Source organism: Mustela nigripes, chromosome 4, assembly GCF_022355385.1.
Source record: "Mustela nigripes isolate SB6536 chromosome 4, MUSNIG.SB6536, whole genome shotgun sequence".
Lineage (NCBI taxonomy): Eukaryota > Metazoa > Chordata > Mammalia > Carnivora > Mustelidae > Mustela > Mustela nigripes.
In genome coordinates this window covers 72,536,706-72,551,626 of record NC_081560.1, presented here as the reverse complement: position 1 = coordinate 72,551,626, position 14,921 = coordinate 72,536,706, and the positions used below count along the sequence as shown (strand labels likewise).

At 38.9% G+C, this 14,921-nt stretch overlaps 1 protein-coding gene across 3 annotated transcripts in view; it reads left to right on the top strand.

Moving 5' to 3' along the window:
- The window catches only part of CDK14 (cyclin dependent kinase 14), a 575,395-nt gene that overhangs the window by 232,591 nt on the left and 327,883 nt on the right, over window positions 1-14,921 (top strand). For all 3 annotated transcript variants that reach the window (XM_059396884.1, XM_059396886.1, XM_059396885.1), the window contains one exon: window positions 13,783-13,877. In XM_059396884.1, the coding sequence (XP_059252867.1) occupies window positions 13,783-13,877 (95 nt within the window). The remainder of the gene's footprint in view (window positions 1-13,782; window positions 13,878-14,921) is intronic.

Sequence of the window (14,921 nt, the reverse complement as noted above, 5' to 3'; positions counted from 1 at the left end):
AAATCTTTTCATTATTTTTTTATCAGCTGCATTTATAATTTTAAATAATAGATGATCTAGGTAAAAAAAAAAAAATTAAACTCTCTTATAGTGAGTATAAGGAAAAAAGTAAACTACCACTCCATCCACACTTTATTTGCTGAACCTGGTATCATTCAGCACAGTCTGTCTGTACAAAGTGTCTAGAGTATTACCATCCCCTCTCACTTCCCTTTTAACTACATACTGCTTTCAACTTGATGTCCCCCTTTCCCCCTTCCCACCCCAACTAAATATATCTTACACATGTTTTATTGTTAATACTTATAGAAGTATTGCTTTCATTTTAATAGATAAACTTTTTTTGTTATATTAATGTGCCTTTTTTTTTTAAAGATTATTTATTTATTTATTTATTTGACAGACAGAGATCACAAGTAGGCAGAGAGGCAGGCAGAGAGAGAGGGGGAAGCAGGCTCCCTGCCGAGCAGAGAGCCCGATGCGGGACTTGATCCCAGGACCTCGAAATCATGACCTGAGCTGAAGGCAGAGGCTTAACCCACTGAGCCACCCAGGCACCCCAATGTGCCATATTTTATTTAACCAGAACACAGTTAATTTAGGACAGTAAAGATTATTTCAGATTTTTCACTGTTAACTAAAAACATAAAGAGCATATTTTTATTAATGTATCTTTGCTTATTTCTACATCTATGTCTATAAATCTCCAGGAGGAGAAATGCTGATTTAATACTTGCCCTATCGGAAGTATTTTAATTGTTAAGGTTTATTTATTTATTTGAGAGAGAGAGAGAGATAGAGCAAGTGTGTGCTCATGAGCAGGAGGGGCAGAGGGACCCGGAGAGAGCATCCCAAGCAGAATTTGTGCTGAGCGTAGAGCCTAACATGGGCCTTGATCCCACCATCCTGAGATCACTACCTAAGCTGAAACCCAGAGTCTGACGCTCAACTGACTGTGCCACTAAGGCCCCCTTCTGTCTGTTCTTCTTTGGTAGGCATTGTGATTTACTGTAGGAACATTTTCCTCATTCTCTTTCTAGTCCCCTTTCTTAACTGTGTGGTCTGTGGAACTCGTAAAACCCACTTTGAATTGGCCATTTCCAGTTTCCTCGTAAGTGTTACTTTAGCTTATGCAGTCAAGGTGATGGAGTTTTATACATGACACACAAACGTTGATTCAGAGATCACAAACTTAAATGTTCATCCGGTATCAGGCTCTAGAGTCTCCGCTGCTCTTGGAGGACAAGGAGCGTGGGGAATTGTAGCGGTGTTGTCTTCGATGGAGGGCAGTTGTGTAGCTCCGGGCATACAACTTATATTCACATTTGGTTTTTCTAGAAAAGCCAAAGTATAAAGCATTTTATGTGAGATCCTCCAGTTTTTAAATACTTAATAAATTTCTAAAACGTTGCAGAAGCCGAACAAACCAAGCCTGTGGGTTGGATTTCACTCTGCTGTAAACCTACCTGAGGTTTAGAACCTTTTCTTTTTTCATTGATGTTGCCTTATTGTTTATGAGCTTCTCTCCTTCTGGGTAGAATGTTAGGATGTAATATCAGTTTCTAACATGAGCTCCTTGGAATAGAATTTCAAATAAATCTTTTACCATCTCTTCCATAATCCGAAATACGAGTGGAAAAAAAAAATAATGACTTCTTAGTTATAGCGGTAGTATACAGCATTTCATCTACTTATGAAAGGGAAACTCCTAATGACATCCTATCGGTAGGATACTTCTTTGCTTCTTTTTAAAATTCAGTGAAATCTATAGCCTTAGCGTGTTTGTCAGTTATTACACAATAAGAATGCATTTATTTTGATCAACATATCCGGCTGAACTAAACACATTATAAGAAGATAACCAACCAACAGCCAGAGTGCCATATTAGGAACTGTGGCGCTGATGGCAAGTTATGGAAGATCATTTAAGGATTTTATTTTCCATGTTTATGCATGCATTATTTAATCTGCACTTAACAGGCATCTTCTCTAAACTCAGCCCTGAATTGCGTGCTATGAGCACAGCTGGAGTAAGAGCAAATAATGAGTGATGGGGGATACAGACAGGTGGAAATAGGGAATCAGGTAATTATAACACTGGGATGAGACACCTCACAGTGGGGACAGACACATCAAAAATGCCCTAACCTGAGCCCCGGCAGTCTGCAGAGACTTCTGAAGGAAATGATAGCCGACTTAAGATCTGAATAGCTGATACGAAGGAGGGGCTCTGAGGCTGTGGGAGCCGGAAGGGCAGAGGGAGGAGCATCCGGACAACAGAGCTGTGCAGCCATATGGCTGGAGTTCAGAGCATGGGGGAGAGTCGGGAGAGCTCCCTCAAGACCCCCTTTTTGTGTGGGTCCCGTGAGTGCTCTTAAGCAGCCCTTGAAAGTTTCAAAGAGAAGAGCCTTGATCAGACAATTTTTATTTATTATTTTTTTAAAGACTTTATTCATTTATTTGACAGAGAGAGACAGCAAGAGGGAACACAAACAGGGGGAGTGGAAGAGGGAGAAGCAGGCTTCCCTCTGGGTAGGGAGCCCGATGCAGGGCTCCATCCAAGGACCCTGGGATCATGACCTGAGCCAAAGGCAGATGCTCAATGACTGAGCCACACAGGCATCCCAGATGGACAATTTTAAAGGCCAATTTGAGGGATGCCTGGGTGGCTCAGTTGTGTAAGCATCTGCCTTTGGCTCAGGTCATGGTCCCAGAAGCCTGGGATTGAGTCCACATCAGGCTCCTAGCTCGGCATGGAGCCTGTTTCTTCTCTACCTGCCATTCTCCCCTACTTCTGTTCTATCTCTCTCTGACTAATAAATAAATTTAAAAATAAATAAAAGCCAATCTGAATTGCAATTTTCCCTGTAGCTCTCTCCTTTTAAAATATATTTTTTAAAGATTTTATTTATTTATTTGACAGAGAGAGAGAAAGATCACAAGTAGGCAGGCAGAGGAGAGGGGAAGCAGGCTCCCCACTGAGCAGAGAGCCTGAAGCAGGGACTCTCTCCCTGGATCCTGAGATCAGGACCTGAGCCGAAGGTAGAGGCTTAACCCACTGAGCCACCCAGGTGCCCCCCTTTAGCTCTCTTCTTATTACTCTCTTTTTAGACCTCTCTCGTGTAGGTGTGTGACTGCACAGGTGCCTCCGATGGCCTCTGGTCTTAGCTTCACGGTTTTTACCTGGGTAGCTATGAAGGTAAAGAGAAACCAATGACCACAGCAAAGCACTAGGAAAGAAGACAAGAAAACCAAAACTGTGAGAGAAGAAGATAATCCTGATTTTCATCCCAGAGATAGATTTACACTGTATTGGGGAGGCTGGGGGCCAGGAGTTGAGACTTAGGGCCAGACTTCTGTGTATTTTGGTTTCTTTAGTTTTCAAATGAAGAGTTGTATTATACACGGTGGAAAGTGACACTCAAAAACTCTTTTCTCGCGTGCATGATGGGTAGATCACCCTGTGTGTGTGTCAAATCACAGATGTATTTAATGCACTAAGATTTGACATATATGTGTATGTATTTGTGTGTGTATAATGTTTATGAAGCAAGAAGTTTGTTTTGTTTTGTTTGTTTTAAGGAAGTTTTATTAGAAAGGGCAATGTCGATCGGTAGGAGTTGGAACACATTTGGGAATCCAGTGGTGACATTTATGACAGCGCATGCTTCCCATATTCTCAGGAGCTGCTTCTTACATTTCTAACATGGAGGCAGGTCATATGAGCAGAAACTATTGTCAGTGCCAGGCTTAAGCGTCCCTTGGAGAGACACTAAGAAAGGCCCCTCTGCAGTCACAGCATTTGAAGCTCCAGTGTCAGGAGTCAGTTTCCTGGCTGGGTGAATGTATCGTCAGATTCCCCTTGCGGGGAGACGAAGGTGCAAAACTTGAGACCATAGTCGAGAATCCTCTTTTTCTCCCCTTTGTCATTTTCTCCAATGGCAATTTGTTTTTTAACTACCATGACATTCGGAAGTCACCATGCTAATTTAGAAACGTAAAACATGTAATATACACCTTATCTGTAACTTGACCCTCACAGTTATCACAGCAGAGAAATGTTTTATCATCCACAAGTGTATCATACCTTGCATGAAATCTAACACTTCTAAGATGTTGCCAGTTTTGGACAACTAGATAGAGACTTTAAAGATAACATGAGACTCTGTTAAGATTTTAAAAGCCGTTCTTATCGTTCTTGTACCGAAGCGGCTTCTCTAGTGTAGGGATTTAGGCCGTCCTCACGTTCAGGGAAGGCGGGGTGGGGGGAGCTGCTCCCCAGATTCATTAACATTTTACTCATGTAACTTAGCATCATTTTATTTTTTATCATCATATACTATACTTCTGAATACTGAACACTTGAGAGATCGCTCTATACTTCGTAGGCATATTTATTTTTCTGTCTTGCTTTTTGTGTATTTCCAAATACAGAAAAAATCTCCTTCACAGGCTGCCATAGCCAGAAGAGACGAGAAATGAGAGCACTCAGAGGCTGGAGCTTGCCAGTCCTGCCCCCATACGATTCAGAAGGCAGCCCCTGGCCGAACCCTTTATTACCTTTCTGACGTTAAATAACATGTCCATGCACTGAATGCTGATGTGGGGCTAGAACGGTGGGCACCATGTCATTTAGTTGTTGAGCATCACTGAGCCCAGACAGGAAGGAAGGCCTCCGGGGAGGGGAGCAAATTGGGAGGCAGGGTATTAGTGACCTTACCATCAGCGACAGAGGTTCCTCAGCTGGGCCAAGATGAGCTCGGGTCCCCACCAGGACCACCACTGATTGGGGGCGGTAGGAGGGATTTCAAAGCCTTGTCCAAGCCAGGGGACAGTTTTGTCATGGGAAGGTGGAAGGTCATTGCCTGCCTGTGGGGTGTCCGGTGCTGGGGGCCTGTGCACTTTCCACCGAATTAAGTTGTAATTTGAAATTTTATAGCCTTGACTGTGTTATTAAGTCACATGAACTAGTGGTATATTTGAAATTTCAATTCAGGGAATATTCAAGGGTAAGAATTAAAACCCCATCCAAAATCCATCTTCATTTTTTATAGTCTTTCCCTTCTTCCTTCTGTGTTCATGATATGTTTATGGTATCTCTAGACCTGCTAATTGTATTTGTTTATCAAAGCACGGGTTCTGATGAAGGGCTTATTGCCAGCATTTTACATAAAAACTTATTCCTTCACAGATCTCAAAAATTGTGGCATTGAAAAGCCCATATAATGATGACCTTACCAACATTTATAAGAAAAAGCTTTATAACCTTTCTTTTAACTGAACAGAAAAAATGCACACATTTTAAAAATCACCATCAAAACTTCTGAATAAAGAATTCTCTTTTCCTTCTAGCCCAACACTTTTTATCTTCCAGTGACATCTATTTCAGCAGTTGTGTGTGTGTGGGTGTGCACGTGCACGTGCATGTGTATAATAGAGACGGGGGTGGGGGAGGATAATAGATACCGGGTAAACCAACTGATTGATTGTCTTGCTGTTTCTTTTGATTTGCTTATGGAACGGTGAATAGATTGTAGTGTAACTAAGTGCCTAAACACATGCGTACACACGCATGCACCCCACAAACATGCTACCCGTTTCTCCCTATCAAAACCATAACACAATGATTTTTAAGCTTGAGGATGCATAAGCATTGAATAGAAGGCTTGGCCAAAATATTGAATGCCAGCTTCATAGGGACAGGAGTTTTTGTTTTTGTTTTTCTTTTTGTTTTTTAAAGATTTTGTTTATTTATTTGACAGAGAGAGGGAGAGATCACAAGCAGGCAGAGCAGCAGGCAGAGAGACGGGGAAGCAGGCTCCCTGCTGAGCAGAGAGCCCGATTCGGGGCTTGATCTCAGGACCCTGAGATCATGACCTGAGCCGAAGGCAGAAGTTTTAACCCACTGAGCCACCCAGGCGCTGGGGACAGGAGTTTTGTCTGTGTTTTTCCTGTTGCCTAGTGATTGGCACATGGTAGATATTAAATAAATATTTCATGAATGATTCTTAGGTCCCATCCCCACAATTTTGGATCTGGTGGTTTGGGATAGAGTCTAATGAATTTACGTTGACAGCAGTTGGTATGGAGTGGATCATTGAAGAACCATGCTTTGAGAAACACCTCCTGGTGGGCCTGTGCCAGTGGCGGTGATGACTTGACCAGTCTGATTCCTGACAAAGGGCAGTAGAGTTTCCCGTGTCTGGAAATAAGCTGCAAAATTACCTGGCTTTGTGGAGGAATCTGACTGTGCTCCACCTCTGGAATGGTATCTTGCAAAGTCAGGTTTCTTATGTGCAGGCCCCTAGGTACTGGGACTTGAAGCCATGGCAAAGAAAATATTTTCCAACTTTATACTTACGTTTATTTTTGTGAAATACAATAATAGCTATTCACATATTTTCATGTAAGGATTGGGATTGAGTTACATCTCATTGAACATTGATAGCTATTATGGTTCCAATGTTTATTCTTCTTAACCAGAAGACATGAGGGGCTTGATGCCAAAGCACACATTTTTTAAAATTGTATACTTTGTAGTATTCCTACTGACTATACGTTTAACCCATAAGTAATAAAGTATAAAGTAGTTCAAATACAGCAAACCACCTAACAGTTTTTAAACTTAGTTACTATAGTGCCTAGTTACTATAGGCAGACAAAAAAACAGCTCTTTTGTTACCAAGTTTTCCAGAAACCCTCAGTTCCTGCGTTGAAGACAATAGTACCCGGAGCGTAAGTACCAGTATTCCCAACCCTGTCACTTAGCACTATTTGTTTCTGCAGAAGTTACCAGCAAGGTGTTTACATAAGAGAAAACCACCTGTCTGCTTTCCCATACATACATGCTTGGATCTTTCTAGTGGCAAATGGGAACAGGATCAGCTATTGCATGGAAAAGCAGCTGGTGGGTCATTTACAGGTTCATCCTGGGGTAATTGGAGACAATCAAACTCGGAATCTTTTTCAGTGAGTACATTAATCTTAATGCAGGAAAGTAACTATTTAGACAAGGAACAGTTTCAACATTTTGGATTAACGCCTGATGTGGGAGCAAATTACAGGCTGATACGGGGCCTGTTGTGTTCCAAGGTAGGAAAAAAGCCCCTTATAAGATGCAAGCATTTGCACCAGTGCCCTGGCAAGGAGGGTTTAGTAATGAGGCGGGATTAGTAATGAAGGATCACATTGCAGTTACAATGATTCATTATTGTAGATGTGTTAATTGTGTAGTTAAACATCTGTATGCCTTTTTAGTGCTATTTCAGTTCTCTTTAGCCAACCCACTTGTAACAAAGAGCTTTTCAAGACCTTGTTTGTAGTCTAAAAGGAATGTATCTGTATTGTCAACAATTCAAATGATACGGAAAGGTACATGTAGAAAATTAAATTGTTTCCAGATTCCTCCCCTCAGCTGTAACCTAGTTTGATAAGCAGATTCCTCCTTTTTTTTTTTTTTTTTTTTTTTTTTTTTTACCCCTGTGTACACCCTTTGGTGGCAGATTAATCAGTTTGATTAATTTTTACCATTTTTACCATTAACAGTGGTAAAAGTAACAACGCCTTTGTGATAAAGTTAAAATTGCTTTGAGCCAGGTAAACTCTATTAGGCGGAACCGTGTGAAATTGCAGTGTTAGTAAGGTCAAAAATGTCAGATATTGACAGTTGTATGTGGTTCAGCTATACTATGAGAGGTATTTGTTTTTTGAAATGATTTAGTAAGCATTCCCAGTGGTCCTGTGAGACTGCAGTGTGGAGGTATCCCCCCACAGGCCGCCCTTTGCCAGTAGTGAGGTGGGGGATAAACAGGTATCCCCAGCAAGAGGGAGTGGTTGGGTCTGTAATTTCTAGTACCACATCTCATTCAGGGTTGCGATGTTGGGGATATTAGGAGTGGAGCAAAGCAGGAATATGCATTGGGATTGAATTTCTGTCTATCCCTGAATAGAATAACTTAGCTCCAGTGCAAGTAAAAACAGTAGACTTTTTTTTTTTTTTTAAAACAGCAGATAGAGAGCAATTTACATGATATTTATAAAGTGATCCTAACATGATGTATTATTTTTCCATGTTTGGATGGTACCTGGTGGTCAAGAAACATGTCTCCAAATCCTATAATGTGATTTTAGCTTAATTAAGTTTATATGATAACACATTTTGACTTTGTATTTTGGGTGATCCGTGACTTTTTTTCCCCATAACACAGAGATGACTCTGTGTATGTGTGTGCATACAATGTATAAAAAGCAAAACATGGAGTCAAAGATACAGTTCCATTTTTAACCTGTTTCTTGCACTTTTTCATTTGTTAGTTTATGGGTGTGTGCGTGTGTTTGTGTTTATTTATCATATTAGATATCAGTAAGGGTAAGGTCTAGAGCTAAGTAAAACCACAGCTTCTCTCCTGTTGTGTAGCTGAACTAGGCAGCATACCTTGCAGAACTGTGTACAGGTTAACCTAGGAGCTGTGTATCTGTTCATTTCTCTATCTAGACCACCTTGTCCTCACAGACACAGTTAAACAAGTGCATGCATTTTTCTCTGCATGCATTTTTTGGGGAGGGGATTGTTGGAATTTTTTTTTCTCTTTATCCTTCAGATTTTCCCACTCAGAATACTTGAGCTATAAAAATATTCAGAATGTACTAGCAAGTAACTTCTCATTGAAAGTAAGTATTTTCATTATATCTAGTATAAAGTGAATTTCAGCAGCCTTAGAGCTAGTTAGCTGTGCGCTTAAAGAAAAAGTTCATGTCTGTTGTAAGTTGTAGCTTGAGTTAAGGTTAGCTCCTTGGGTTTAATGGGTAGTAATGTTTGTCTTCTAGAAACATGAAGTAGCAGCCCCTCCAAGTGTACCCCTCTGGAAAAGAAGACATTTTTTAAAAAGAGAGAGGAAAATATGAATGCGCTACTTCTTTCCAGAGGCTAAAGGGGGAGTGAGCAAGGATGCTTGTATGTATTTGTGGTCTGTCCTTTTCTAGTATGATATCATATAATGACTTAGAAAGCTGATAAATTAAAGAAGGGTTTTGACCTTTCTTTCTTTATTAACATTGCTTGTAAGTGTTAAAATGAACATACTCTGGGGTTTCCTGAGTGGCTGTCAGTTGCCTCTGACTTCAGCTCAGGTCATGATCTCAGGGTCATTAGATCCAGGCCTGTATCGGGCCCCATGCTTAGTGGAGGCATTTGCTTGAGAATTCTCTCCTTCTCCCTCTCTTTCTGCTTCTCCCCAGGCTTGTGCATGCTCTTTCTCTCTTTCTTAAATAAATAACAAAAATCTTTAAAAGAAAATGAACATACTCTGAACTCTTCTATTAGCTCAGAATTTATTTAATCATAGTGAAATTGGAGTTTAGGCAAAATTTATCCCTTCCAAGTCAGAAAGGAAATTGAAGATTTTTATTCTCAAAGTGGGAGGTGGAGGTTTCAATATGACCGATAAGCAGATATCTGAAGCCTGCTACCAAATGGAGGGAGGCTCCATGTGTCCTTCTGTCCTTCTGGGACTTTGTCAGAGGCACACTTATCTTTCTGTGTTTGTATTGTTTCAATATCACAGTCTCGGAACTGTTAGAATTTTACCCTCAACCCTAAAATTACAAGTCTTTTACATCACATACAGTTGAACTTTATCAAACCTCAGTGGTGAAATGAATTTAAAATGTTGCCATATGTTTACTTAAAATTTGTGGAGAAACCAAGTGAGAAACCAAGTATGCTGGAGTTACCAGCACTAATGTTACAGGGTTTGTTTGTCAGTAAATGATGAGAAAATAACATGTGTTATATCCGGGATATTACTAGGATTACATGGAGTATTATTTTGACAGTGTTTGTCTTGGAAAGCGAGACATATTGGCTTTAGAACTTGCAGGTGCTAATCACTGGTCTGACTTGGCAGCCCAGGAGTCTCACTCGCTTTGGTAACAGCAGGAATTACAGTTTCTGGCAACTTGCTGGGAGTGTCTGTCACCTTCACAGGATGTTGATAGAGATCCTGGATGGTTTTCTGACCTTCCATGCCTTTCCTCTGCCATCAGCTGTGCAATTAGTGGCTCTGTCCTTTTTCAAATGCAAATTAATGATGTTAAGCTCAAAAGAAAGAGGGTTTGCTTTCCAATACAGATATTGGTACCTCTTTAACTGATAGTGTACTTTAAAAGTGTATATAATGAATTTAGAAATCTGAAATCTATAATAATTGAGACTTACAAGAAAGGAGTTTGGAGACTTTGAGTCTTCATGTCGAAATGGCCAAAAATATATAAAGAAATGACATGACTTTTTTTCTATAATATTTGTCACTGTCAGGAACAAACCATTTTTCCCCAAGATGAATGATGGCAGAAATTCAATTTTCCTGAAATTGTAGGAAAAATGCCATGGGAAATGATGAGTGTGAAGACATTACTTTGAGAAATGAGCAACAATTTAGGTGTAAGTGGTGAGAAAAAAGGCGGTAATGGGGCAGAGGTTGCAGGGGTGGGGGGACAACTAAAAAAAAAATCCCAAGGCAAAGGAAACTCAGGGCCTGGGATTCTTAATTTAGTGGGAGCTTCAGTACCTTTTCGAGGTTGTTGCTGATAAGGATGGATCCTCACTGAATTGGACAGGCTAAGGGGGTAACTTGAAAAATGAAATTGGACAAGATTACAAATCCTGTTGTATTATATATTTCCAAAATTTGCTTCACTAAGCCAGGTTGCTTTCATACAACCCCGGGGATCCTCTAGGCCCTTTCTTCATTTCACCTGTTTGTGTCCTGTCCCTGGTGGGTGTGAAGTCCCATATATGGTCATTGTTTTCAATACCCTGTTGTGGTTTGAAATAATCGATCTCTGAGGATGAATCTGCCTTGGGAGTCTAGTGCAGGCCAGCTGTCCTTGTTAAAATGAGCAAAGTTTGGTCCCCAGGTTAATATCTGAAAGCTAGCTATTTCATTAAGTTTTCATTGTTGAACGCTGATGGGCCAGTTGAATAATTAAAAGAAGAAAGATTATAAATTGTTGAAATTAATACTATGAAACTCTGTCATAAGTCTGTATGACGGTTGTGCCTTCACAGTTTGTGTGCTGTGATTTTATTGTTATAATTGTTTTCCCATGTGTGCTAATTTACAAAGCTCAGATAAAATAAACTTGTAGATGTTCTGCTGTAAGATTTTTATTATATACAACTAACTTGCTCATGGCAGGTCTGTGTGAGATGGAAGAGAAAGCCTCATTATGTAGCCTGGACTTGCCTGGCTTTGGACTATATACATTGTTGCTACTGATTGAGTTTCAGAGGGAACATACTTCTTCTTGTCTTCCAGTATTGGAACCAGCCACATGAATTAATTTTCCTTCTGAACGACCTTCTTTGGACTTATAAAATTTGTCTTAGGATTAAGGAATATACAGTATATGGTTCTGAAGCAGTTTTGCTTGTAGAAGTCTACAGAAATTCATAGCAATAGCAATAGCTCTAATAAAACAACTGTTCACATTCATTGAGCTTGTACTAGAACTTATCAATCCATATGCTTTCTCCCTGCCTTTCTGGTGAATGACCAGTGCAGCCCCTCTTACATGGTGGTTACATTCCTAAAATATGCTACATGATGTATGTAATATCATTTTATTTGAGTAAAGTGTAAATAATCTAGATTTGCTTTTTTATGTAAAAACATGGGTGTATATTTTTTTTTAATAGAGTGTATTTTTTAATGTAATTTTAGGCTCACAGCAAAATTGAGTGGCAAGTTCTCATATACTCCCTGCATACCACCACCTACCTCCTCCCTGCCCTTAAGCCTCTCTTACTATCAACATCTCTCACCAGTGTGGTACATTCCTTACAATTGATTAACCTACACTGACACATCATTGTCATCTTTTTCTAAAGATGTGGTTTTGTGGTATTACTGGGTATCAAGAGTTTGTCCAGGGCCAGTAACTAGGTTTTTAATAAATAACTTGATGAATATATGAATTATTATAAGTTCTTGACAAAACACATGCAAAACATCTTTCTTTTTTCTCTTCAGGTTGTATACCAAAAACCAAAATTGAAGGTTAATTAAAATAAATAATGCTAGAGGAAGCTCCTGTTCTTTGAATATTCTACTTGAATAGTTATCAATGTAGGGGGAAATAATGGAATTTAAGAGCTTCGGACAGGTTTAAGAGACTGTGGAAAGGGTAGAGGGGTATGGAGGACTTAGATGAGGCAGACAGAATCACTCCAGAAAGGGAAAACTGGGACTCCATGAGGTTCACAGTACTGACTACAGAAAAGATAAAAAGTGAATAGGATTGGAAAGTGCTGACTGGAGAGAGATTCAGATATATAGCTATATAGTGAAGGGATGGTACCCCTTAAAGATGGCGGTGAAAGTGAAAAGGAAAGAATAGGGGAAAAATAAGGATCCTGTAGAAATGAAAAAGAAACAGAACACCCCAGACTCTCTCCCTTTCTCCCACCAGCACCATCCATAATACCCACATAGAGGAGAGAAGAACTGATTTAAGAGAGGGCTCTCAAACTAAGAATGCAGTCCCTTGAATAAATGAGAATAGAACAAGCACATCTATATAAAACTGCTCTAAAAATTCAGAAAATATAAAACAAATGCATTTCAGCTGATAAAATGCTTTTCAAAAAACAACTATAAAATTAAAGAAAATTGTACACAGCAAACTGTAATCTAAATTAGATTTTCTTTCAGGCCCTTGGGTGTATCAGGCCCCAAGGTGTATTACCACCTTGAAGTGGTAATACAAAGGCTAAGACGAAAAATGCACAAAATTAAAAATGAAATCCGTTAATTGAACTCTGGGGAAAAATAGAAGAAAAGACAAAATCAAATCAGAAATGAAGACTAAGTTACAAGATGCCCAAGGAAAAATAGATTGAAATGTTAGCTGACCCAGTAAATTCATATTTACATTAGATGTAAATGGTCTAAATATCAGTTAAATGTCAGAGGTTGACAGAATGGATTTAAAAAGCACATGACCCAATGATAGGCTGCTTATAAGAAACTTACATATTCAAGTCTAATGACATTTGTAGGCTAAAAGAAGATGTAAAAAGATACATCATTAAAAATAAGCTGGAGTGGTTATGTTAATATCCCATAAAACAGGCTGCAGAGCAAAGAAAATTATCAGAGACAGAGAGACATATATATTGATACAGGAGCCAGTTCACAAAGAAAGCATAGGAATCCTAAAGGTATAGACAATAAACACCACCCACAAAGCAAAGGACACAAAGCAAAAGCTGGCAGAATTAAAATGAAGTTGACAAATCCCCAGTTACAGTTGGGAATGTCAACAACCCTCTCTTAGTCCCTGTTAGAACCATTATTCAGAAAGTCAGCAAGTACAGAGAGGAACTCAGCGACATTGTCAACCAGCAGAATCTAACTGACATTTATAGAACTCTCCACCCAAATGCACCAGAATATATTTTCCATAAGTATGGTATGCATACCATTATAAACCACATCCTGGGTAATGAAACAAACCTTCATAAATTTAAAACAATTGAAAGCATATGGTCCTCTGACCATAATGGAATCTAACTAAAGGTTAACGGCAAATAACACGTGAAATAGTTGGGGCCGGGGGAGCACGACATCTAAATGAAAACCCTGTTTCACTACCCTTGATTCTGAATAGGTATTGGAAAATGGAAAATGGAAAATGGAAAAATAGATATCTCATCTGACAAAATGATAATGAAACATATCAGTTGATTATTACCCATCGTCTGTCTACTTTGTTTTACAGCTTCTCTGTTAAAAGGACTAAAACATGCTAACATAGTGCTGCTTCATGACATCATCCACACCAAGGAGACGCTGACACTTGTGTTCGAATATGTGGTGAGTAAAGTAAGAATTCAGATTTTATAAACATAAATAAAAGTCTTGTAGTATTATGATAGAGTTTCTTATTTAAGTTGCTGTACCAAAGTATATTATCTAGTAAGTTTGTATAATTTTGAAAAATTCAGAAAAATGTTAAACTGAATTTTCATCAGATATAATATCTTTTAATAACCTATTTGTCACCAGATATGCTATAATTTTTAGGTTTATCAAATAGGATTAAACATGACAGTGATCACTGCATCAAAGGAAGTTCACAGATGGTAATTCCCCCCTGCCCCTCCTTTGGACTTACAACTTGGTTTTCTCAGAAGCATTCTTACTAAGATTTTTTTTCTTTTTGGGTGGGTGGAGGAAAGCCTGATACTTGCAATTTAGACTTCATAGTTTTCCCCCTCAGTTCGTGTTTCAGCTATTAATTAAAACTTCCAATTTGCATAGCACACAATGTAATGATCTTATTGTGTTGAGAGTATTACTGCTAGAAGACTTGGACTTGAACTCATAATTAATCTTTCTCCGTTTCTCCTAGAAAAACATATGGTATTTATGTAGCATCACTTCAGCATTTAACTGTGGAATCATGAAATGTAACCATGATAATTAACATCCCAATTTTCACAGATGGATCTGAGAACATGTAATTTATAAGATACAAATGACATTGGTGGAGACTTATTGAGAAGAGTAGCTGTTGGTATTGTGAATGTATTAGGATCCCATTTTGTAATTACCACACTACTTTTTTAAAAATTTGAAATAGGTTCCATGTTTTTTTTTAAATATATAATAGAATGCATATTTGCAACATTTTTATCTTGCTAATGTCTGCCTGTGTCTGTTTATCATTTGAAAATTGTTGTCTTATGAAGAAGCCATTTATCTTCTCTATTTACATATAAATGATAGATACATTTGAATAATATGGTAATGTGGCTACAAGGACAGCTAGAGCTGAGCAGTTGAATATATTACATGCTACCAAGAATGGGATGCAGATTCACACATCAATGCAAATATAATTTCTTTTGTTTAATC